At 61.7% G+C, this 23,724-nt stretch overlaps 9 protein-coding genes across 9 annotated transcripts; 4 read left to right on the plus strand and 5 right to left on the minus strand.

Annotated features, from left to right (window-relative positions):
* Nucleotides 1-2,098: 2,098 nt before the first annotated feature.
* Nucleotides 2,099-2,637, plus strand: RHTO_03619 (mitochondrial import inner membrane translocase subunit TIM13; the record flags this gene model as incomplete). Its single annotated transcript, XM_016417289.1, has 4 exons — nt 2,099-2,192; nt 2,264-2,309; nt 2,390-2,477; nt 2,551-2,637. 4 exons carry the CDS (start codon nt 2,099-2,101, stop codon nt 2,635-2,637), a joined length of 315 nt encoding a protein of 104 aa, XP_016271205.1.
* Nucleotides 2,638-2,833: 196 nt separating this feature from the next.
* On the minus strand, nt 2,834-7,199 carry RHTO_03620 (phospholipid-translocating ATPase; the record flags this gene model as incomplete). The annotated part of the gene is made up of 15 exons (XM_016417290.1): nt 2,834-2,973; nt 3,037-3,240; nt 3,301-3,358; nt 3,419-3,566; nt 3,631-3,655; nt 3,719-3,895; nt 3,957-4,146; nt 4,203-4,291; nt 4,353-5,028; nt 5,082-5,185; nt 5,241-5,348; nt 5,404-5,564; nt 5,624-6,488; nt 6,554-6,833; nt 6,933-7,199. 15 exons carry the CDS (start codon nt 7,197-7,199, stop codon nt 2,834-2,836), a joined length of 3,492 nt encoding a protein of 1,163 aa, XP_016271206.1.
* A 606-nt stretch (nt 7,200-7,805) lies between these two features.
* On the minus strand, nt 7,806-11,322 carry RHTO_03621 (glutamyl-tRNA synthetase; the record flags this gene model as incomplete). Its single annotated transcript, XM_016417291.1, has 11 exons — nt 7,806-7,901; nt 7,990-8,350; nt 8,416-8,690; nt 8,803-8,974; nt 9,092-9,257; nt 9,379-9,862; nt 9,946-10,104; nt 10,231-10,317; nt 10,436-10,873; nt 10,981-11,077; nt 11,153-11,322. 11 exons carry the CDS (start codon nt 11,320-11,322, stop codon nt 7,806-7,808), a joined length of 2,505 nt encoding a protein of 834 aa, XP_016271207.1.
* Nucleotides 11,323-11,602: 280 nt separating this feature from the next.
* On the plus strand, nt 11,603-12,955 carry RHTO_03622 (exosome complex component RRP41; the record flags this gene model as incomplete). The annotated part of the gene is made up of 3 exons (XM_016417292.1): nt 11,603-12,018; nt 12,105-12,220; nt 12,447-12,955. The coding sequence occupies 3 exons, from the start codon at nt 11,603-11,605 to the stop codon at nt 12,953-12,955; spliced, it is 1,041 nt and encodes a 346-aa protein (XP_016271208.1).
* Nucleotides 12,956-12,975: 20 nt separating this feature from the next.
* On the minus strand, nt 12,976-14,049 carry RHTO_03623 (uncharacterized protein; the record flags this gene model as incomplete). The annotated part of the gene is made up of 1 exon (XM_016417293.1): nt 12,976-14,049. The coding sequence occupies one exon, from the start codon at nt 14,047-14,049 to the stop codon at nt 12,976-12,978; it is 1,074 nt and encodes a 357-aa protein (XP_016271209.1).
* Nucleotides 14,050-15,005: 956 nt separating this feature from the next.
* Nucleotides 15,006-16,373, plus strand: RHTO_03624 (uncharacterized protein; the record flags this gene model as incomplete). The annotated part of the gene is made up of 2 exons (XM_016417294.1): nt 15,006-15,115; nt 15,176-16,373. The coding sequence occupies 2 exons, from the start codon at nt 15,006-15,008 to the stop codon at nt 16,371-16,373; spliced, it is 1,308 nt and encodes a 435-aa protein (XP_016271210.1).
* Nucleotides 16,374-16,483: 110 nt separating this feature from the next.
* Nucleotides 16,484-19,090, minus strand: RHTO_03625 (RNA recognition motif domain containing protein; the record flags this gene model as incomplete). Its single annotated transcript, XM_016417295.1, has 9 exons — nt 16,484-16,507; nt 16,569-17,103; nt 17,168-17,259; nt 17,321-17,479; nt 17,543-17,611; nt 17,680-17,745; nt 17,807-17,911; nt 17,975-18,084; nt 18,664-19,090. The coding sequence occupies 9 exons, from the start codon at nt 19,088-19,090 to the stop codon at nt 16,484-16,486; spliced, it is 1,587 nt and encodes a 528-aa protein (XP_016271211.1).
* A 647-nt stretch (nt 19,091-19,737) lies between these two features.
* On the plus strand, nt 19,738-20,647 carry RHTO_03626 (small GTPase; the record flags this gene model as incomplete). The annotated part of the gene is made up of 4 exons (XM_016417296.1): nt 19,738-19,882; nt 19,945-20,003; nt 20,060-20,158; nt 20,303-20,647. The coding sequence occupies 4 exons, from the start codon at nt 19,738-19,740 to the stop codon at nt 20,645-20,647; spliced, it is 648 nt and encodes a 215-aa protein (XP_016271212.1).
* A 318-nt stretch (nt 20,648-20,965) lies between these two features.
* On the minus strand, nt 20,966-22,365 carry RHTO_03627 (DASH complex, subunit Duo1; the record flags this gene model as incomplete). Its single annotated transcript, XM_016417297.1, has 4 exons — nt 20,966-21,183; nt 21,283-21,487; nt 21,592-21,711; nt 21,778-22,365. The coding sequence occupies 4 exons, from the start codon at nt 22,363-22,365 to the stop codon at nt 20,966-20,968; spliced, it is 1,131 nt and encodes a 376-aa protein (XP_016271213.1).
* Between the last annotated feature and the right edge of the window lie 1,359 nt (nt 22,366-23,724).

Raw genomic sequence — 23,724 nt, forward strand, 5'->3', positions numbered from 1 at the left:
CTTGCACTCTCACAGAAGCTGGGGAGAAAGTTGACCCAATCTGTCGCTCTCTGAGCAAGAATTCACTGAGCTTCAATAGTAAGTTCCACCTTGTTGTATTCAGCAAGCATTGACACCTAGCTCTTGCACCCGAAGATTACCATTTCCCATTAAGCCTTTGATATACGGGTCACCCACCTCCCCTCGAGTCGCGAAAGCCGCCCCTCGAGTGCTCCGCCGGTGAAAGGCACTACCAAAATGCTGGCATTACAAACAAGGGTAGGCTGCTTGGTTAGCTACACTGCTCCTCCTCCCTTCTCCTCTGGTCGTTCCGCACATTCTCCTACGCTTTTCTAGCAGCAGAACAAACCTATAGCCCCGCGCTCAGCATGGCTGGAGCCCAGAGTGAGATGTTCAAAAACCTAATGCAGCCAATAAGCAAAAGGTCTAATGAGCATCAATAGCTGGTCTCCTACTCTGCGCATATTCACCTGTGTTCATGCTCCTTAGACTAGATGTCAGTCAAGGTGATATGCATTTCACTGCTATGCAAGCGTTCAGGTAATAGTGAAATACATACAATCAGAGTCCGGGTAATACTGAAATACATACAATTGTGCTTTGACTGGTAAGAGTCTATTTAGCATAACCCTTGACCACAATTTCATGCCGCCCTGGCTATCACTGTTGTAATCAACTCTGGTAGGTTGAGCTTGTGAGCCAGCAAGGAAGTCTCTCAGCAAGAACGACAGGCAAGATTAACAAGACAACAATTTGGATTACAAGCTAATCACTGGCTTCAAACGTAATCAAGATTGTCCGTAAGGGTTCTGAGCGGAGCAGCAGCAGTTCAGTAGCGTAGCTTAGACGCGTGCAAACACAGCTAGCGTGCGCGCATAGCGCGGCGGCGCGTGTAAGAGGTTGTTATATAGCAGAAAGCCAGGAAAGCACATCTGCGCCTGCCGCAAGGCAACAAAGCCAGAGCGAGCCTGCGGAGCCTCGCAGAGGTGGTTAGCAATGCTGGGAGTGCCTCGACGGCCGCAGGCCGAGTGCAACTCGAGGCCTGCAGCAGAGGAGTGCATGCGAGGAGCGAGGGTGACAAGAGCGGCTTCATGTGCGGTGGAGCGGAAATGCGAGGCGTGGAGAGCGTGCGTTCGCTGTAATGACTCAGACAAGGAGGTCTGCCAAGCTGAGCCGGGTCAGCACGGCGAGAGAAGGAGAAAGCGCACGAGAAAGCCAGACCCCATTCCGCTTCTCCGCCATCCGACTTTTCCAGGCTATCCGGCGCTCAAAGGCGGGCTTCAACATGCCACAGGACACACGAGTATACTCGTTGGCGCTGACTGGCCGAAGAGCGAGCGTGAGAGGATGGGAGGAGCGACAAGGAGAGACTGAAGCCGATAGAGGGGACAGGTGGAGGAGGCGACGAGAAGCAATGTTCTGCGCAATCGTGAGGTCAGCGTCGTCTACTTCGCTGCTGAGCCTCTGGGTTGGCGAGCGAGCGGGACCGTCCGAGAAGGACTGACTTGCTGCTGAGAATCACAAGAGCGCACCTGGAGTTCGCCCAACAAGGCGCCGAGCCGCTCCAAGCGCGCCATCAATCGAACAAGAGCGCGTATCGTCCTGGCGGATTCGAGTTGTGGAGAGGGGAGTCGCGACCAAGATGAGGAAGATACAGAGGGAGGACGCGGGACCTGGGAGGCGCGGCGGAAAGCTCAGCGGCCTAAGTCAGCCTGCAGTAGCGACGGCTCAAGCGTAGCAAGCCCATTCTGTGCGAGCAGCGAGCGGGCGAGGTTCGACCCCGTCCTCGTGAACTCCTCGACTTCCGCACTTCACGCAACTCGCTGCTGTACCTGCTTAGAAAAGCTCAGGCTGCTGCTAGAGCACACTCGACACTTTCTGCGTGAGTCTCACACCGCCCGTCGCCCTCCTTCCCTCTGCTCGTCGACGTCTCTTGCGGCCCAGTTTCTCCGTGCGCCCTCGCTGGCGGGCCGCTCGGTGCGAGTCGGCGAGGAGCAGCGAGACTCCAGGGCATGGATCGCTTGCGCACGCGCGTTCTCGAGCCGAGCTGACCTCCCTCGGCAGATTCACTGTCGCTCATCCCCCCTCCGCCCGAATCATGTCCGGACTCTTCGGCCGCTCCGCCTCTCTGGCACCACAAGACGCACAGGCGAAGGCTCAGCAGATCAGGGGAGAAGTGCAGCAACAGCTGGGTGCGTCCACGCCTTCGCGTCCTGCGTATGTCTTCGAATCGCTGACCTCTCCCGCTCCGCGGCTTGCGCAGCCCTCGCACAAGCTCAAGAGCTCATCAACAAGCTCAACGAGAAGTGGTGCGCCGTGTTTCGCCGGATGAAAGTCGGAAGAAAGGGAAGAAGAGGGGGCTGACTTCGCCTTCACCCGGAACTCGCAGCTTCAAGGCGTGCATCACCAAGCCATCCGACACGCTCACGCCGAACGACCAAGCGTGCTTGATGCGCTGCTCGGACCGCTTCCTGGAGGTGTGTGTCGCCAAGCGCTGCTTCAGGCCTTCGCTTTTTGGGGAACTTCGCCCGCTAACCTACTCTCGCACAGGCTTTCAACATCATCTCGCAGACGTACGTTCAACGGTTGGCGCGGGAGCGGGAGGCGGCGTCTGGCGCGAACTTGTTGCCGCAGTAGAGGCGACGAGCGGTGTAAAAAGCGAATCCATCTCCACTTCGCCCCCTTCCGCGCTTTCATCTGCGCACCCAGCGTGGTCTCGTCGTATGGATCGCTGCGCACAAGCGCATCTCGCTGGTGAAGGGCTCGGAGAAGGGGGGTTGCGACGACAACATGACTACTTTGCCGAACGAGCGGGCGAGGAGGTACAAGTCTATCAGAAATCCCGCAGCTTCGCATACGCGGTCGGTGCCAGTTTGCTCTTCAAGTACTTGATGACGAAGAGCGGGAAGACGGAGATGGCGACGATGAGGGCGACTTTCGAAAGGAAGCTTGGCGACGAGACGAAGGAGAGGTCTGCGAGACAAGGAGCGTGAGCTTAAGAGTCTCAGCGTGCCGCACGAGCAAAGAGGAACGCACCGAAATACTCGGGAAGGAAGAGGATCGAGACGACGTAGAGCGCAAGCGTCAGAACCTCGCTGACGACCATCGCGAGGTGCCAAGTCGTGATCTCCACCGCGACCATCGCCAGCTCGTTGACGACGAGCGCCGAGAACGAGATCGACACGATGTTGAGGAACTCGGATTCGAAGAGGACGAGCGAGAGAAGCATGATGGCGCCACCTGCGAAGGAAGGGGCATCAGCGGGTCGATCGGAGCGAGCGAGGAGGAAGAGCGACGTGCCTTGATACAGCGAGATCATGAGCCAAGTGAAGAACGTCTTGTACGAGAGACTGCGGCCCTGCGAGCATGCAGGCGGTCAGAAACGAGCGAGAGCGTCAGAGTGCGCCCGAAGACTCGCCTTTGTCAACTCCTTGTACAGCTCCGGGTACAGCAGCGCGACATCCTCGTTGACGTCACGGTCGAGGACGAGCGAGAAGACGGGCAGCATCGTGTAGGCCGTCGCATAGCCGACCATGAGCCACCCTTGGTAGATGGCGATGGGCGAGCTGCGGAAGCGCGTGAACACGTCAGCACCGCAAGCGATGACGCAAGCGAGAGCCAAGCACGCACAAGTAGAAGACAGAAGAGAAGACGGCTGTGCGGAACGAGCGATTCAGCAGGCGATCCGCCGACTCGAGACGAGCAAGTCGCGACGCACCCTGAATGACCGAGATGATCAGGCCGCGGTGGATGACGAACTGTGCGAGCTTGGCGCTACGCTTGTACGAGTTGCGGCCATGCCAGACGAGGAGCTTCGTGAGGTAGCTGAACTGGTTGACGGAAAAATCGGCGGCGAGCGACGCTTGTCGGCCCTCCTTGCCGACGATGCCGACGCCTGCGCACCAGATCGGTCAGCGCCATCGCCGACGAGCGAGGAGAGCGCAAACCGAACGCACCGACATCGGCCGCCTGAATCATCGAGACGTCGTTTCCTCCGTCTCCGATGCAGCAGACCCGCTTCTTCGTGTGTGCCCGGATCAGTCGAGCGACGTCCGCCTTCTGCGTCGGCGAGCAGCGGCATGCGACGACCGCCGAGAGCTGAGTTGAAAGCTGGATGAAGTCTTGTCGGAAGTGCTCGATGCAAAGCTGCGCAGAAGAGCGAGTCAGCGCGAGAGCAGCCGACGGAGGGAGACGGGACGCACCTGAAGCGACTCGCCATCAATGACGAGGCAGCAGTCGAGCTTACTCTGCAGGAACTCGAGCTCGTCGCGAGCCTGAGCCGGAGACTTGACTGCGGGAACGGTCTCGTCAGCGCTCCCTACTCGGCCGCACAGCGAGAGATGGCGACGCACGCTTCGCGATCTGGTGAATGTACTGGCCACGCGAGACGAGCTTCGTCGAAATGGCGATGCAAGTCGCCGTCTCGATCTTGTCGCCCGTGAGCATCCAGATCTTGATGCCGGCGTTCCGCAGCAGCTCAATCGTCATCTTGACGTCGTCCTGAAGCTTGTCCTCGACGCCGGTAACGCCGAGTAGCTCGAGATCGTGCTCGAGGAAGTCGTCGATGACTCGCGCGCTCGCAGCGTTGCGGTCGCCCAGGCTGACGCGCGCGTCACGGTACGCCTCCTCGAACTCGCGCCACGTCTCCTCGCTGAGACGCTTGCGCGCCATAACGAGCGTCCGCAAGCCCTCGCGAGCAATGTTGCCGCACTCTTCCTCCAGCCAGTCGTTGTAGGCGACAATCCGCGCCATGACGACGTCGGCGCCCTTCTGGTAGAAGACAATCTCGCCCGTCTGACGGTCGCGGACGACGATGCCCATCCGCTTCGACTCGGACGTGAAGGGGAAGATTTCGAGAACGTCGTAAGAGAGAGTCGCGCCGGCGGACGTGCGGAGGGTGATTGACGTGCGGTCGCGGGCGGCGAGGGTGAGGCCGATCGACTCGGTGAAGCGGACGATGGCGACTTCGTCGGGAGATGAGGCTTGATAGGTGATTGATCCGTCTGACTCGTCGACGACGGGCGTGACCTGCGGGAGAGTCGTCAGCGCACAAAGCGAGGACAGAGACGGATTGCACGCACGTTGTGGCACAATCCGAGAGCCAGAGCGACGTCCTTGACCCTCGAGCTCATGTCGCGGCGACCTCGAGTCGCGAGGGTGACGCCCGTCGCGAGTTGCGGGCCGGCTGCGAGACGACACGAAGTCAGCGCGCCGTTTCTCTTGGCCGCCGTCGTACGCACCGTTCGTCTTGCTCTCGCCAAGCGCCGTCGCGAGTTGGTGCGCAACCTCGTCCATCGAGTCCACGCCGTAGCTCATCGTTCCGAGGTGCAGCTTCTTGAGCTCCATTTCTGCGAGTGCACAGGCGTCAGCGGAGGCAGGCGATAACGCGAGCGACTGACGCACCGTTCTGCGTGAGCGTGCCCGTCTTGTCGCTCAGAAGGTACTCGATCCGACCGAGTTCTTCGGGCAGCGTCGAGGTGCGGACGATGGTGTCCGGGATTTCCGGGTCGTGCATGATCTGGTGAGCGTAGACGGTCTTGCCCATGTCGAGATTGACGCGAAGCCTGCAAGCAAACGAGGATTAGCGAGGGAGAGGGGGCGAGCGAAAGGAGGCGGAACTCACGAGATCGGGATGATGCTCGAGAAGAGGATGAGGAACCGGAACACATACACCCACCAATGCCCCCTGAAGCCGTTGAGAGCGACGAGGATGACGGAGAGCGCAAAGGTGACGGCGCAGAGGATTTTGGCGAGGCGGTTGATTTCGTGGTCGAGCAGACCGACCTTCGTGCCCGGCTGGCTCGTGTTCATGACGGCGCGAGTCTCGCGGCCGGTGTAGACGATGATACCGACGGCGTTGCCGGCTGCGAGGACCGTGTTCGCCCAAAGCATGTTCTCGGCCGTCAAAGGCTCGACCGGATGAGCCGCGACGAGATCCTCCTCCTCCTCCTGATGTGCGTCGCCTGCACCATCCGCTCCTGCTTCTCGTCGCGATGCCGGGATTGAGCGAAGGGTGAGGGTCCCGACGAAGGTATGGATGTCCTTCGTCGGCGGGTCCGCGTAGACGTCGCCCTCGATCTCGAGCAAGTCGGCGTCGCTCTGCAGCGCCTGCGTGCGTTCGACAGCGACGCGCAACTTCCAGTCCGTCTCGCCGTCCAGCTGATCGGTGCGGACAAAGCAAGTGCCGCTCGGGTCGGAGGTACGGAGAAGGAGGATGTCGGCTGGAACTCGGTCGTTCTTCTCGAGGAAGACGAGATCGCCGACGCGGAGATTTGACGACGGCGTCGGTTTCAGAGGCGCGGTAGAGGGCGTGGAAGACGAGGCATGGTGCGAATGAGGGGTCGAGGCGGAATGCGGGACGAGACGGCTGTAGAGGGCGGAATTGGCAGCTCGGTCTCGCAGGTAGCGCTTGTAGTCGTCGAACGCCTCTTTGCCGATCGTAACGGCGAGAACGAAGGCGAGGGGGACGATGTAGGTCGCGAGGAAGCCTGCGAAAGGAAACGAGCATGAGTGGCTGAGGAAGTGGCCTCGTCGAGTCCGGGAGTTTACGCACCGATGCGGAGTGCCGGGACAAACTGCGAGAGGGCGACGAGCAAGAAGTAGAGGTTGTAGAAGAACTTGAACTGCTCGTAGAGGACGAGCGGGAGGAACGTCGCGACGTTGTACTTCTGGTTCTTGACGAGATTGGGCGCGAATGACAACTTCTTGCGCTTAGAGGGCGCATCATTGAAGGGGATGGTGCGAGGTTTTGAGGAAGGAGGCGAAGAGAGGTGGAGCAATCGCGAAACCGAGAGACGGCGTTTTTTCGCGGCGGAAGAGGGGGGAGATCGCGTCTGCGGAGATGCGACGGCGTCAGTAAGACGTACGGCGTCCTTGAACGCTCGAGTGTGTCGATTGACGCCGTCGCGGAAGGCAGAGAAAGTCAGACACACCGTAGAGTCCTGCCCGAGTAGCCGAATTTCCTCCTCCTCGACGTCCAAGCCCGTCCTCCAACCCTCGTCGTACTCTCCCTCACTCTCACCTTGTCCTCCCAGTCCAGGCGGAACACGTCGAGCCTTGCCATAGCCCTGACCGCCATTCATGCGTTCGTTCCGCCGACTGCGCCGCTCTGAGAAGCTGTCCGCGTCGCTCTGGACGTCCTCGTCCGTCCCGAGAGTCGTTCGTGCGCTGCTGCCTGCGTACGAACTGCCGCCAGACATCCCTCGTCCGCCGCGACTGTCCCGACTCGCTCCCGCGCTCGATGCCGCCCCGCGCAGGCGTTGATCGCTACGCTGCGAGCCCAGGCGGCCTGTCCCTCCATCGTGACGCCCTCCGACGCTGCTCGAGCCTCCTGCCATGCGTGCTGAACGAGGCAGCCGACTCGCGTCGGGTGTGAAACCGTCGGCGAGCGCGGCCGCGCTGTCGAGAGAGGCGTTGGACGGGCTCAGTCGGAGCAGAGGAACGTCGCTGACAGTCGGCGAGGGCGGGTTCGAGGGAGATGGAGGTGGATTGCGGCTGTGGGGAGGCGGCGACGAGGGCATGAGCACTGCCCTAGGCGTGGCGAGCAGCAGCGGCTGAGCGAAGCAGTACTCCTTTGAATTCGAGACCAGCAGGCTAAAGCGCGAAGCGAATCGAGTGAGGAGAAGGAGGGAGAGCGAGGCGAGGGTCTTCACGAGAGCTACACTCGCACCGCTGCGGGCTGTTCTGGTGCAGGAAGGCGAAGACGAGACTCCAGTAGACTCTCGAGCGCGAGGAAAGCGCAAGAAAAGGACTACAAGCTGGAGATGCGGCAATTGTGCACGCTCGTTTCAACCCAATCTCGTCGTCTACTCGTTGATGGGCCGCATCTCGTACATTGACGTCGTCGTCGGCGTCTCGTACGCCTCATGGCCGTGCGGGCTGTCGACCTTGTACATCTTGGTCTGGCGGTGCGGAGGAAAGTCGAGCACGCGTCAGTTTCGTCCGCCCGTAGTCCTCGCATTCGCCAAGAGGCAAAGGGGGAAAGCTCACCTTGACAGGAATGTCGTAGCCACGCGAACCGTCGCTCTTGAGGACGACCTCGACAGCCTCGGCAGGCGCAAGCTCAGGAAGAGAAATCGCCTCGGCGCCCTTCTTCGCCTTCATCGCAGCCTGCTTGTCCTTCGACGGCGTCTTCGAGGCCTTCGAAGCGTCCTTGGCGGGCGCTGACGGTGCTTGGTGCTTGAGGGCGACGGAACTTGCGCGGCCGTCGGGGATAAGGATGAGCTCGACCCTCTGCGACGGGTTCGAAGCGTCGAAGGCGCGGTCGACAATGTAGAAGCCCTTGCGCTCGAACTGGATGATGGTGCCCTGCGCGAGAGAGGCAACGTTGTGGTCGGCAACGGCATCGGTTCTGCGAGACCACGCAATCGAGGGTAAGCAGAGGGAGCAGCAAAAGCGCAAGGATCCCGAACGCACCGGTACTCCGTCGTGGGGTTGATCAAATCCTCGACATTGTCGTCCTCCTCGAGCTTCTTCTTCGTGATGAGGTAGTCGTAATCGAGGAGCGAGACCTGCGTCAAGTCCTCGGGCGACGACGGCGCCTTCGGGCTTGCGAGCCAGGTGACCTTCTTCTTCGTCTTCTTGAAGTCGCCGGCGAGGTTGAGCTCCATCTCGAGCGAAGTGACGGGGCCAGAGTCGGACGAGCGGGAGATCTTGCGGACAAAGGCGTTGCCCCAGTCCATGAGGGTGAGCTGCGGGAGTGCGAACAGCATTGTCAGCGTCTGTGAGACTGTCCGGACTCTTCGAAGCAACGCAAAATGAAACACGAGAAGGCGAAGCGAACGGCGATTCGGCTGGACTCACCTCCTCGTCCTGCGCGAAGCTTGCCGCATCCGCCTGTTCGACGTAAATCGTGTCGGTGTAGAAGGTCGTCTTCTCGCCGACCTCCGGGTTCTTCTTGTGCTTCGGGACGACCTTCGACTCGACCTGACCCTCGGCGGGCTTGCCTTCACCACCGACGATCTTGACGGGAACGCTGCGAGCGGCGAGAGTGTCAGTAAGACTGTGACTGCGAGGGAGAGCGAAAGCGCAAAGCAGAACGAAGCCGATGGGAAGATCGCAGTGATTGAGGAGCCGCGAGAGAGCGACTCACAGGTTCTCCTTCTCGAGCGCAACGAAGCGCGGCGCGACGGGGTCGATGACCTTCTTGTTGAGGTTCCAGATGACGTCCCACTCGAGGTTGAGGAACGCCTGCGACGGGCCTTGCTGCAACATGAACTGCGTGATCGCTTCGACGGTCATGCCGCGGCGACGGATGCCTGCGAGGATAACAGCGTCAGTAAGAAGCGTACCGAATAGCGCGAACAAGGAGCGGAAGAGCGGATCACAGCGCGGATTTCCAAACGAGAGGTGGAAGTCGAGCAGAGAAGCGAGACGCACCTCGGACGGTAGGGAAGCGGGGGTCATCCCAACCCGAAACGTAGCCGTTCTCGACAAACCACTTGAGCTTGCGCTTCGAGAGGAGGGTGTAGACGAAGGCGAGGCGGCCGAAGTCCCAGACGTTCACCTTGCGAAGGCCGACCGCGTCGAGCATCCACTGGTACTGCGGGTTGCGGTCGCGGTACTCGTTCGTGCGGAGTGCGTGAGTGACGCCCTCGATCGAATCGACGACGGGGCAGGCAAAGTCGTAGGTTGGGTAGATCTTGTACTTCGAGCCGGTGCGGTGGTGAGGGAGGTCGTTGACGCGGTAGATGACGGGGTCGCGGAGCGCCTTGTTGGGGTCGTCGACTGACATTTTGGCGCGGATGCACCACCGCTTGCCCTCGTCCGAGCCGGTCGCCATCTCCGCGAACTTGGCGAGCGACTCTTCCGGCGAAAGGTCACGGCGAGCCGACGCGACGCCGTTCATACGCTGGTCGCGCATCTGCGAGAGTGTCGCGGTCAGCAGGACGAAGCGAAACGAGGCGAAACGAAGAGCTGCTTTGCGCAAGGGGAACCGTAACTTACGACCTCCTGCTCCGTGTCGTCCGCGTACGCCTTGCCATCCTTGATGAGCTGGATGGCGTACTGCTGAAGCTGGTCGAAGTAGTCGGAGGTGTAGGACGTCGCGTCGGCCTTGATACCGAGAAGGGCGAGGTCCTCGACAATCGACTGCTCGAACTCGGCCTGCGCAGAGGAGGCAGAAGGAGAGTCAGCGGGGTGTGCAGCGGTTTGAGGTGTCTAGCGACCGTCCGCGAAGGCTATAGCGAACGGGTCGAAGAAAAAACGGGTCGAAGAAAACTGGGAACGCACCTTCTCCTTCGACGGGTTAGTGTCGTCGAAACGGACGAGGAACTTGCCGTCGTACATCCTGGCGAAGTACTGGTTGAGTACTGCCGCCTGCGATTAGCGTGAAGGCGATTGTCAGCATGAGAGCTTGGTAATCCCGCAAAGGCGCAGAAGCGAGCAAAGTCCTGAAGTGATTACGGAGGAAGGGAGCCAGCGAACGCGAGCGCACCTTGGCGTGTCCGATGTGGAGGTAGCCTGACGGCTCGGGCGGGAGACGAGTGACGACCTTGCCCTTCTGCGCGCCGGGCAAGCCCAACTCGAAGGTCGCGTTCGCCTTCTCCTCCTTCTTCTTCTCGTCCTTCTTGTCCGCTGCCGGTGCGGGCTTGACCTTCGACTGCGCGGGGACGTCGACCAGCGCTTTGGCGCAAGGAGGGAGAGCGGAGAGGTGGTTGAACCACCGCTGCGTGTGCAGGGCTTTCGGGAGGAGACCGATGGCGATGACGTTCGTCTTCACAGCCGCCCAGAGGTGATAGTCGGCGACAGTCGGGTGCGAAGAGCCGGTGAGGTAGGTGCGGAGCGTGAGACGTTGCTCGAGGGTGGAGAGGAATGAAGTTGCGGTCGGGAATGAGGGAGGGAAAGGCGGTGCGAGCAGGAGAAGCGACAGGATCTGCGGGCGGAATGTATCGTCAGCATCCACTCGAGCGCAACGCACTTCGCACAGCCGGTACAGGTGGACGAGGGGGGAACAAATGCACGCCAGATCCGACAGCTCACCTCGGTTGACTCCTTGTTGTCCTTTCCGAGCGCACCCTGGGCCGCGAAAGCGTCGCCCAATGCCTTGAAGCAGTCGACGGTGCCAAAGACCGACTTGCTGCGAGCGCGAGCGCGTTGACTCGGGATCAGCTCGAGTCGAGCGAGGAGGACGAGGCAAGGAAAGTGGGCGCACCCGTTGATCTCGACCTGGCAGTTCGCGCCGTTGGCCTCCTTGGGCAGGCTGTGGACCCACTCGAGCTGGATCTGAGCTGGCGGGAGGGAGTAGGCGAAGGCGCAGAGCCCAAGCGGGATGGGCGAGGACTTGGCCTGCAAGCGGAGGATTGGGGTGGCTGCGGACGCCATCGAAGCAGTCACAGTGCTCGACTGAGTCTTTTCCAGCCCGTACGAACCAGTCAGAGCGTAGCAGCGAGAGTTGGCAGAGCCAGAGATGAAGCGGGCGAGGGTCAGCAGAGACCACGACGCGTCGCTCGCTCAAGACTCGCTAGAAAGGACTGCCAGAGAGCTTGAGAGTGCTACAGAGCCTGTGTCAGTCCCCTCGTCCAGCTCCCGCCGCTCCTCACCCTGTCCTCGACCACCTGCTCCTCCTCATCTCTCGCCTCGACACTTCTCCTGGACCGACACGATGCAGAGCCGGACACAGCTCTTGACGCCTTCTGCTCTGCGCCTCGACTCCCGCCTGCCCCTCGAGCTGCGGTCCCTCGACTTTCAGATCCTCCCCTCGCCTCCTTCTCCCTCGACTTCCTCCTCTTACGCCGCAACACACCCTCCTGCCAAGGCTGACGGGTACGCTCTGGCGTCCCACGGTCTCACCACCGTCTCATCATCCGTCTTCGGACCGCGGGAACCGCAGCGCACCGGACCTTGGAGCTCGACTGGGACGGGCCAGGGTGCAGGAGGAGGTATAGGACAGGCCGCGGGAGGTCAGCAGAAGGGAGATCGAGGGGGTGTGAATGTTGAAGTCGGCGTTGCGGCCTGGGGAGAGCGTGTAGGGCAAGGCGGTTCGAGTGAGGGCGGTCTGCGGCGAGGTGGAAAGGATCGGTGAGTCGGCGGGCTGGGAGAGTCTCTCCTCCGGGCTCAAATCCTCCAATTTCCGAGTTCCGTGCACTGACTCTCGCCTCGCGCAGACGGACGATCGAGCTCGCTGCTGCCGTCAAGAATACCTTCGAACCCGTGCTCCTCCTCCACCTATACCCTCGCTCCTCCATCGACATCTACCTCCAGATTCTCGAAAACGACGGATGTGAGTTTCGACGCTCTCTCGTTTCGTGAGCGGGGTGCGGGACGAGCAGGATCAGGCGGTGCGGTGTCTCCGCGCTGGTCTTATTTTCGGCTCTCCGTTCCTTGCGAGTCACGCTATCAGTTCGAGTCTCGCCATCTCGATATCACCGTCGATACTGTACCCCGCCCTTGCTGTCGTAACCCTCCCAGACTTGCGCGCCCGGAGCTGACCTCCTTCCCTCGCGCAGCTGTCCTCCAAGCCGCCATCAACGCCACCTCTCTCGCCCTCATCTCCGCCGGCCTTCCCCTCTCCGACTATGTCTGCTCCCTCTCGCTTGCATCCTACCCGTCCATCCCTCCCCTCGGTCCTCCCCAGATCCCTCCCTTCGACCTCGTCACTCCCGCCGCCGCGCACACCAACTCGAACGACCCGACCCGAACAGGCGGCAGCGGCAGCACGACGATCCTCGATCTCCTCGCGGCTGAGGAGACCGCGTTGCCAAACCTCACGATCGCCGTACTCCCGCGAAGCGGCAAAGTCAGCTTGATCAACCTCGAGACGCGGCTCGGCGTCAATCGCTTCGAGGAGCTGCTCAAGTGGGGAGTCGAGGGGTCGAAGGTCGTGCAGGCGGCGATGCAGGAGGCGGTGGAGCGCTGGGCAGCTAGTTTGGCGGCGCCGAGAGGAACTTTGGGAACGCTCTTTCCTGGCCTCGCAGCGGGCAAGGGCGCGGATGAGGAGGATGAGGAGTTGGTCTAGATCGGACGGGTGTTTGTTGTCTAATGCAGAAACGCTACGAAGCAGCTCCACCACGACCTTCGCTCCTCCTCCGGTTCGCCAGTTGCCGTTTCCTCCTGCTCTGCCAGGACCGTTTGGGCCCGGAACTGCTCTGTAACCGCGCGAAAGTCTGCACATGAGAAGAGGAGTGCATTGTCCGCCACCGCGTCGAGTTGGCCTAGATGTCCATCCTCGGCCAGACGACTTCCTTCGCCCAGCAAAGATTTTTGGTAACCAGCGATTTCGACGTTAATGGCCGCAGAACCGGTCGCTGATGCCGAAGCAACGGTTGCCGCAGTCGTTGTTGAAAGGACAAAGGAGGAAGAGGTGTTGGTCGCGGATGAAGCGGAGCCGACGGAGGAGGAGCGAGGCGAGGGCTTGATGTCTCCCGTTTCCTTCGGTGTCCTCGAGCGGTGCCGAGACGTTGTTGCGCGCTTCTTGTCCGGCCTCGAGCGCTTCGCACCATTTGCGACTTCGAGACTGGGCGAGGAGCTGAGCCGTCTCTTGCGGTTCACCCTCGCCTTCTTCGCGGACGGTTGGAAGGAAACGACGACGATTTCGTCCTCCGGGTCGGTCGAGTCCAGAGGGGTATGCTCGCTGGGGAAGACGCCCAGCTCTGGCGAGGCTCGCCCAGGCGACGACGATGGCGCAGGCGCAGGGTCTGGCGTGGGGCTAGGCGTGCGTCGAGCGGATGAAGGGGTGACAGAGTCGTCGCTGGCATCCGAATCGTCGTCATCCTGCTGGATTGCTGGCACGACGGGTTGAAGGAGTCGTTGAGCCTCAAGCTTCGCGCGGGCTGTCGCTGTCGCCCGCCGACCGAACTCCAAGTCGTCCGCAGTGAGAGGCACCCTTGGTCGCACCTTCCGTCGTTTCGCCATCCTGTTCGAGGCGCGAGGGGAGCTGAGTGTTGAGTGATTCAGGCGGCGGGAGCGAGTCTTGCGAGGCGTAGCAGGTCTGGAGGCGGGAGGAGGACAGCCGCAAGGCGTGGGGCTTCCTCGACAGCGCAAGCGTCGCTGGCGCTTGAGCGTGCGATAGCGAGACCCAGGCGGGAGACGAGGAGTGCGAGCGGAGCGCATGGGGGACAAAAAGGCGAAACTTTTTTTGAGCGGGGAGCATTTACCCAGCTTCTCGTTCGATTCGGCGGCGGCCGTTCGTCCTGCGCCCTCTTCCTCGAGAGCTCAAGAGCACGTTCGGAACGTAGCCTCTGCGTTCACGACAGCAGCGAGAGAGGCGAGAAGGGGCGTTGACGCGAACGAAGAGCGAACCGGCAGCGAGACGTCGTAAGCGTGAGTACGGAAGCGGCCGAATGGAGAAGCGCAGGGCGAGCAGCCGGCAGATACGGAGAATGGAGCTTGACGAGCTTGAAGGGCGGAAGCGGATGTCAGCACCGTGAACAGTGGGTGACCTCGAGCGCACGCACTACATTCCCAGCCCTCCCGCGCCTCTTCACGACAGTCCTGTACCGCTGCAAGCCGCCAGTGCGACATACGAGGCTAGCGAAGCGGTTTGTGATGAGCCAGGGGGTCATCGGCTGGAAAGAGGATGAAGTGGGGACGGCGGACTGGCTGGCAGGCGCACGCTGCGGTCTGAGGGTTGTGCAGCAGCGTCGCAGAAGCCCTTCGTATGTCACAGCAAGCAGTCTCCACCCTCCAGCGTGAGGCGGGTGAGACGTTCAAGAGCAAGCCATCTTCCTCGAAGAGGCTTGCTCTGCTCTTCCTCGCCTGGTTTCCGCAAGGACTGATGCTCGATCGTCTGTATCGTCCCGCCTACTTGCTGTACACGCCCATCCAAGCCTCGAAGCTTCCCACGCAACGCCCGAGATGTTCTCCGCCTCCTCCCTCGCGACTCTCGAGGAGCTTGCTTCCAGCCATCTCATCCTCAAGCGCTACGGCGGCATAGTACACGCGAGCTGCATACTCGTATCGACACGGGCACGACCAGATGGCGGACGTTGCTTCACTGTTCGCTCGAGGGCTTGCTGCGTCTCCTCTTCACTCCCTTTCCGCACGCTCAACCGCCGCTCTTCCCGACCATGACAACTCCCGCTAAGCTAAAGCTCTTGCACGTCATCTCGCCAACATGGGCTATGCGGAAGATGGGCGACAAGCCAAGGCTGGAGTTGAGAAGAAGCGACGGGTCTGCGTGCGTTGGCCCTTCGTTACCGCGAGTCTCGGCAGAGACTGACGCTTCCGCGCGTTACAGCTGCTGGGTACGACCGAAAGGAGACCAACGACCCACATTCTCCATCGGAACTACCGTCGCTGAACGGCATCGCATTCGACCGGAGTTTCGACACCTCGCTGCAGCCGGCCTGACTTTCAAGCGATTGAGAGACAAGCTCGAACAGCGCAGGGCATCGTCGAGTGACAAGCTCAAGCTCTCGCGCGCCTCGCTATCGAACCTCTCAAACTTGCCTGACGATATGCGAAACTTGGACGCCTCGCATCGGTGCGGAGACGCCCGGTGCTTCGCTCCCGGGCACATTGCGTGGGAGGACCACGCGTTGAACACGAATCGCGACGCCTGCATCGGCGACTCGCAAATGACATGTAATCACTCCCCCAGCTGCATTCGCGGTGCGATCGTCCATCAGGTTACGGTCAAGGGTACGTCGACACGACCTGGACGACGACGGAAAGGAGTCCCGCCGCCATCGGCGTACGGAGGCGACACGCCGGCGCCGGAAACGCCGACTCGAACTTCAACCAAATCCTCCTCGTCGGTCGCCAATGCTCCCGCCCTCCCTACACCTCCTCTTACTCCTCCCCCCACCCTCGCGAACCAGCTCCCTTCGCTTGCCGATCCCTCTCGTTCTGCCGCCGGCCGCCGACCCTCGGTGTCCTCGCCCGCATCTCGTCGCTCTCTCTCGGCATCGACCGCCTCGTCCCACTCCTCGCGCACCTCTCGAGCATCGTCAGAGCTCTCTGTCGTACCGGACTCGGAAGACGAGGACGCATGGGAGGCTTTCGAGGAGCAGGAGGACGAGGGCGAGAAGGTGGCAGTCGAACTCGAAGCGCGAGTGTCGAGCAAGCGGCGACGCAGCGTGGAGGTTTTGGACTTGACGGAATCGGACGACGAGGATGTTGAAGTGGTTAGGGCGGAAGACGGCGGAAACGACGCAAAAGTCAGGGCGAGCGAGGATCGGGACGAGCGCCGGATGAAGCTTCATGACGAGGTTCAGCATCGCCGTAAGCGCCTTTTCGATCTCGTCAGCGCTGAGCTGGCGACGCTCGAGCGGCCTAGGAAGCGCCAGCGCCATACGCCCCCAATCACCGCACGACTCGCCGTCTCTGTCCGCCGTACCCTCCGCAAGATTGGGATGGTGCGACTCTTTCGGGCGCATCGGCCTCTCGAATCGTGGGTAAAGGCTTTCAAGGGTTGCTGGAGATGGATCGAGTGAAGGAGGAGCGAGGAACGCGAAGCAGAGAAGGCGGAGACGGCGATAGATGCGGTAGACTGCAAATCCCTAGATCCCACAAGCAACCCAATCCGAGCCAGTAACCCGTGCCGCTACGGCCCCGCCTTCTGCTGAGCCTGCGGGAGAGCCAGGTCAGCGGGAGGTCAGGACGAAGAAACCGCAACGAGGACGACGTACCAGCATCGCCAGCAAAGCTTGCACCTGCGCCGGCGTCGCACCCGTCGAAGCTGGCGCCACGGCTGCCGGAGGAGGAGCGTTTGACGGATAAGGCGGAGTTGAGGAGGAGTTCGGGCCCATCAAACCTGCAAGCCCCGGCGGGACGCTCGACTGCGGCTGTCCGTACATGGGCGAGCCGATCGTGGGTGGGACGGGCGAGTAGCCGGACGGGTGAGCGGGAGGAGGCGGAGGATGAGGAGGAGGTGCGGCCGAGCTCGCATTGGCGATGAGAGCCTGATTCTGCACGAGCGAGGCGAGGAGGTCTTGCATTCGCTTCGCTTGCTCGACTCCGTGGAATGCAGCAGGGGGCGTCGGAGCGGGAGCGGGCGGCGGTGGGGCGTGCATGGGCGGAGCCGAGTAGGGAGGGTAGGGCGCGTGAGGAGGCGGGTGCTGAGCGTGAGGAGGTGGAGGGGCTCCTCCGACGCGTCCGCCGACGGGAGCGTAGCCATAACCTTCAGCGGGCGCAGCTGGGACGGTAAAGACAGGCGCGGCGACGCTGCGAGTGCAGGAAATTGGTGAGGTCGAGAAGGGGAGAACGAAGAATGGAGGCGGAGACCCACGGCGGGTTGGGCTTGTCCCACTCAAACCTCAGCTCTGCAATGCCTCCTCCGAGCGGCGTCCCGTTGAGCTGGTCGAACGCCTTGACGGTAGCCTGCGAGGGGCGAACGAGATCAGCGGGCTCAAATCGCAGTCAAGAACCGATCTGAACGCACCCGCGAGTCGTAGTACTCGAGCATGGTGATCTCGGGCCTGCGCTCGTGCGGGTACACCGTCTTGATGTCGCCGAAGGGCGCGAAGCGGTTGTAGATCTCCTGGTCCGAGAGGCGAGACATGCCGGGCGGAGCGTTGCGGATCGCGATCGAGAGGGTGCCCTACGTGAGACGAGAGCGTGAGGTGAGGAGGACAGAGGAGGAGGAGGAGGAAGCTGGACGAACCTGGCCTTTCTCGCGGTCGCATTCTTGCGCAAGGTCGGCGTCGCGAGGAAGCGAGTAGTGGACGTCGATCTGCAGAAGAAGCCGCTTCAAAGCCTGAGCAGAGGCGCAGGCGGGCGACGGATGTGACGGAGACGCACCGCACGACCGTGAAGAGGCATCTGGTGGAGGCGGTCCTTGGCCATCATCGCCGCACGCGAGTCGTACTGCGAGATGTGCGTCTGTTAGCATGCGCCCATATCAGACAGAGAGCGCGAACGAACGCACGAAGGTAATGAACGCCATGGCGCGCTTCTCGGTCAAGTCGAAGAACGTCTTGATGTCGCCAATCTCGAGGAACGGCTTCCTGACTTCATCAGCGCGCAAGCCAAACTGCGCGTCGACGCACGATCAGATCAGCGGGAGACGCAGAAGGAGGAAAGGGACAAAGCGCACCTTGAGGTTGCGCACGAAGAGAGTGCGGCAAGGACGCTCGCGGGTGACGCGGGCGCGAATTACTTCCGACTCGTCGCGGTCGCCTCCTTCGCGGTTGCGTCGGACAGGATCTGTTCGAGGAGCAAGAGTGGTGGAAAGACGGAGAGAGCAGTGGATGAAGGAGGAAGAGCGGAGGGAGAGTACAGTCAGCTTCTGATGGCTGTCCTTGCGCTTCACCAGCGAGTTCTTGCTTCTATCGGTCATCGTGCGCTTCGTCGTCTGCTCGCACAAAGGAGGGCGATCCGAAGCTTGCGAGATCCGCTTTGACGAGAAAGCCTTGAGCAGGCTTCGCCGAGGGATGCTTGCGCCTTGCTGGCGCCGAGATCTTCCGCAAAGCTTGCGGACCTTCCGCAGAAGAGGCTCGCAAGCTCATGAACAAGCTGTTGTCGGATCTTGCCGATGTCCTTGCGCTTGCTGCCGAGTCTTTGAAGTTCCGCTCGCCAGCTCCCATGCTTCCCATCCTTTCCGCTCCCTCTTCCGGAACATGGAAGCACGTTGTTTGACTCCTCGTCGCGAGTGGTGGTCCGTCGAGAGGCGAGGGAATGGTCGAAACCGCATTGCGAGCGCGGACAGAGCGCGAAAGAACCGCATCCTCCGCGGAACACGCCCATCTCGCGCGCACGGAGAGAAAAAGAACAGGCCAAACTCACCTCCGAGGTCCATCCGCCCGTAGCTGCCGCGCTCAGCCGGGTTGTAAGGCCTGTCGTCCGGTCGACCATGCGGCGGTCCTCCTCCTCCTCCTCCCCCTCCGTAGCCTCCGCCGCCACCGTACCCTCCGCGCGGACGCCCGGAATAGCCACGGTGCTCTCCGCCCTGTCCTGCGCCCCTCGAGTAGTCGGGCGAAGCGCTGCGTCGCGAGCGGTCGCGGTTGTAGCCGTTGTCGCGTCCTCCGCCGGGACCTCCACGGTCGTACGGCCCAGGACGCTGCCCGTAACTGTTCCTGTGCGGTCCCGCACCTCCGCCGTAGCCGCCGCGAGGGGGAGAAGTGTTGTAGGCTGACGGTCCCGGTGCGCCGTCTCCGCCCGCGCTGTAGCCCTGCTGTGGCCCCGAGTAGCCCGAGTAGCCGTATCCGCTCATCGTGTGCGTGTCAGCTGCACGGCTGGAGCTGTCCGAGGTGAGCGAAGTGAGCGGGAGAGGCAAAGGGGCGGACGAGGAGGAGAAGGTGCACTCGACTGGCTCGTGAGGCAGTTTCGACGAGGCTGACTGGCTTATTACATGGTCAGAGTGCTTCTGTTTCCTCTCTTGGCCCGCCAGACGCGATGTGAAGCGAGTTGCTCCTCGTCGACGCTGGTTGACCTGCTGCCACACGGTCGACACCGCTCAGAGACAGAGTTAGCTGCCTTGCTACGGCTCACAGATCCCAAGCAACCCCACGAACACGCCAGCAACCCGCCAGCACCGCGCCTTTCATCCCCTGCTCCTCCTCGCCATCCTCATCTCCTCACGCACCGCTTGCACACTCGACCTCTCGTGAGCGCCTGACACGACCGTGACGGACTCTTCGACCGACCCGGTACACGCACAGTTAGCCGCCAGCCCGCCAATCCGTCTATTCGACGTCCTTGATCCCCACGACTTCGCCGACTCTCTCGCCTCTCTCCGCCGCCCCTCCCGCCTTCGAGCGCTTCGAATCACCCTCACCGTCCGCTCTGCCCACTACCTTAGCCAGGTCGACAAGCCCGCCCCTCCCTCTTTACCCGCAGCACAACTCGCCTGTCCACACCATGTCGGCCGCCGCTCAACCCGCCGCCGTTCCCATCACCACCGCACGCAAGCTCGTCCTCCTGGGCGAGAGCGCAGTCGGCAAATCGAGTATCGTACTGCAGTTCGTCAAGAAGCAGTTTGACGAGTGGCGAGAGTCGACCATCGGTGCGTCAGGCGACGCTCCTTCTTTGCGGTGACTCGCTTGCTGATCTCGCGTGGGTGTGCAGGTGCCGCGTTCCTGACGCAGACCGTCCCGGTCAAGTCCGGCAACTTTGTCAAGTTCGAGGTGCATTCAGAGTTCTCGCCCGCTCGTATCGCTACTCACCCTCCCTTCGCGCGCAGATCTGGGACACGGCTGGCCAGGAGCGGTATAAGAGTCTCGCGCCCATGTACTACCGCTCAGCGCACGCCGCCATCGTCGCCTTTGACATCACTTCCTCCGTAAGTGGTCCGCTCCACCTCCCACAGCTCTACAGGCAGCACTTTGCCCGCCCCTGCTTTCGGTAGCCGACACCGCCCTCAAGCCTCGCCAGCACTCTCTCGAGACGGGCCGACAGCTGACCTTCGGACCGCTTGTGCGCGCAGGCGTCCTTCGAGAAAGCCCGCTCCTGGATCGCCGAGCTACATCGCCAAGCCGACCCGGGCATCGTCATTGTCCTCGCCGGAAACAAGCTTGACCTCTCATCTCAGCGACAAGTCTCCACCGCGGACGCCGAGCAGTTTGCGCGCGAGGAAGGGCTCTTGTACTTCGAAGTTTCAGCCAAGACGGCGGAGGGGATCGAGGAGATGTTCCAGACTGTGGCGGAGAAGATGCCGATCGAGCCGCCTGCCGGAGCGGGAGGCAAGAGGGGCGCAGGACTCGCAGGACGGGGAGGAGTCGATTTGAAGCAGACGACGGCGCAGTCCCTCGTGGACGGCTGCTCGTGCTAAGTCTCCTTCGTTCAGGTCTTTGTGTCTAGACTACTCTCTCGAGCTCGCCGTTGTCGTGTCTTCGTGTCGTTCCCCTTTACCTCGCAAGTTCTCTGACTCCCGTAGCTTTTTGTTCCTCGTAATGCTTGTTATCATGAGGGTACAGCCGAAGGCGAGCAACGAGAGGGCACTCCATCGGTCGAGAGCGCCGTGCTCTCGCTGAGGAGAACGAGGACGAGACGACGAGGAGGAGGACACGAACTGCTTCCAACGATAGTACAACAGCTTGAAAGCCTCCCGCAATACGAACCGCACCAATTAGACCGCCGCAGCACCCGCTCACTCGCCCCTTCCTCTTCCCCTCGCACCGACCGCAACCCTTCCCCTCGTCGTCCCTCCCCGCGCACTTCCTCCTTGTGCGCCTGATCCTGCGCCGCGTGTAGGGATGCCGGAAGCGGCGGTAGAAGAGAAGGAGGAAGAGGAGTTGGCGGATGTGGTTGTAGGAGAGGGACGGCCGCGAGTTGGGCGAAGGGAGGAGGAGGAGGGGACGCCGCGAACTGCGAGTGATTTCCGTCATCTACCACCTCACATGGACCGACGCCATGTCGACAACGCCCGGAATCAAGCAAGACGCGGTAGTTGGAAGCAGCACTCACGTCCTCGACCCCTTCCTCTCGCTCCAGCAGACCCAGGCGCACCTCTCGCACTCCGCTCCTCCTCCTCCCTCTTCCTTCTTCGCGCCTCCTCCTCCGCCTCTCGCTCCTTCCGCGCGCGCTCCTCCGCTTCGAACGCTTCTTGCTCCTGACGCAGGCGCTCAGCTTCGGCTGCTGCGGCTTCGCGCGCCACGAGGTCTTCGTAGTCCTGCGCGTCGGGTGTACGGGTCAGCGCCGTTCGAGCAGCATTTCGCAGGCGGATGCGAACGAAGCAGCGGGAGAGACGGCGAGTCTGAGCGAACGGAGGCTCACCTTCATCACGCCGCCCCACTCGCCGTCCAGCAGCAGGTCCTTCGTGTGCTCCGCCTGACTCGCAATCCGGGTATACAGATCGAGCAGGGCGTGGGTTGTCGAGACGGTCGATCCGAAGTTCTGCCAAATGAGAGCGAGTTCAGCGTGCGGTACGACCTTCGAGGTGAAAGCGGCTTCTCAGCGCACCTGCATCTTCCCCTCCATCCCTCTCAGCGAGCCCAGCAAGTCTCCCAGAACCGCGTTCATGCCCCTCAACCCGTCCCGCTCCTCCTTCAACCGCCTGATTTCGGCCACCTCTTCCTCCGAGTAAGGGCCCTCCTGCTTTTTGGGCTGTTCGGTGTCGGCTTGTGCTGCGTCGGATGTGCTGGATGAAGGAGCGGGTGCTGGAGCGGACGCAAGGATCGAGAGAAGTGCAGACTCGAACTCGTCGTCACCCTCGTCGCCGGCCAAGTACGCGTCAGGTGGTGCGCGTCGCGAGTTCAAGGGCGTCGCCGGTACCGGTGGCGCCATGCGAGCCGTACCTGCCTTTGTTGTCGCGGCGGGAGCCATGCTGCCGCCGAAGAAGACCTGCTCCTCCCCTGCTCTCGGTGCTGGTCCGCCGCCCGCCCGACCCGTGTCTAGCCGCACAGTCTCCTCTTGCTCGTCCCCAGCATCCGCTTCTCCGTATCCGAACGAGTCGTCCCCATGCATCGCAAGCGAGATGTCCTCGTTGAGGAGACCGTCGTTCCCGCCGAGCGATACGCGCGATAGTCGGCGGTCGGGGTCTGTCGACATATTGACGCGTCGGGAGCGGACTGGACTGGTGCTAGTCGGCCTGAGGAGTCGGTGAGATGGGTCGTGCTTGGAGTCGGCTGATGAAGATGGCGGAGCGTGAGGAGGGCGTCGCAGGGCCGCTGGCGCAGGTCAGGCGTTCTATTGGAAGTCAATAAGCAGTGCGAGGTGCCTTCTGGGCGATGGCAGCGTGTGTGGGTGAAGTGCAGGAGAGGAGCAGGGGGCGAACACTTCGAGCGAGTCCCACTCTATAGTTTCTGCTTCGTAGGGGTTGTCGGCGAGTGACAATCACTTGAAGGTCGCCGTCGAGCCTCTCGCTGACAATGGCACCTGGAAAGAGGTGGTTTTTGTCTCGGTCTCTCCCGCCCTCCTCCTCGTCCTCCTCGACCCTCACCTCGCTCGCTTTCGCCGACTCGTTGGCCTTTTGCAGTTGTCTCCCGCTCCTGCGCACTCTACGCCGATCGATCCGCAATCACGCCTCATCAATCAACCCTTACTCGATCCCTCCGCTTCCTCCCGCGACGCAAACGCGCTTCTCCTCGTGCCTCCCTCCCTCTTGCCTCCGCCTGTCTCTCGCATGACGACCCAGAGCGGCCGCAAATCCTGCGCCCCGAACTTGCTCTCTGACTGGCATTCAATCGGATACCCTTACTTCATGCAGCATTTCTTCGAGCAGCGGCTTGACAAGCTGCAAGAGTCCGCTTGCGAGCCGAGTTCCCAAGCGGCTGCGGGCGTCGGTTCCTTGACGCAGACCGTCGTCGTAAAATCCTGAGTTCGCATCGAATTTGCGTCGGGGTGAGTCCAATCCGCTCGCTTGTGACCAGGACTAATCCTCCTTTTGCCCAGGATCTGCGTACAGCTGGATGAGAGCAGCACAAGAGTGTCGCTCCAACTGCTATCGCTCAGCTCAGACGCTCAGAGCCGGCCCTCGTCGCCGTTCCAAGCACGTTTTGCGCGGTCGTCTTCGCTTGCCCTTCTCGCTTATCCACTTCGCGACATCTACCGCCTCGCGTCCGATCATTCGCATCTTCGAGTATCTATATATCGACGCGTACTCTCGCTTTCGAGCTCGCCAGCTGTTCCGAGCTCTGACGGAAGCCGACCTCCTTCGCCGGGATGTACTCTCGAGTCCCGAGCAGCCCTCCTTCAAGAAAGCCGGCTCATGACTCACTAACGATCAACATCAAGTCAAGCGGGATGGTGTCGTCTTAGGAGGCAACAAGCTCAACCTCGACGTTTCCCAACTGGTACGTACGCAGCACCTTCGAAGCATAGCATCTCGTTCGTGAGGAGGGCCGCCTCCGCTCAGAGGTGTTGCAGTGGACGGCGGAGGGCTCGAGATGCACCAGACTGATGTAGAGG

This window comes from Rhodotorula toruloides (genome assembly GCF_000320785.1).
Source record: "Rhodotorula toruloides NP11 unplaced genomic scaffold Scaffold22, whole genome shotgun sequence".
Classification (NCBI taxonomy): Eukaryota; Fungi; Basidiomycota; class Microbotryomycetes; order Sporidiobolales; family Sporidiobolaceae; genus Rhodotorula; species Rhodotorula toruloides.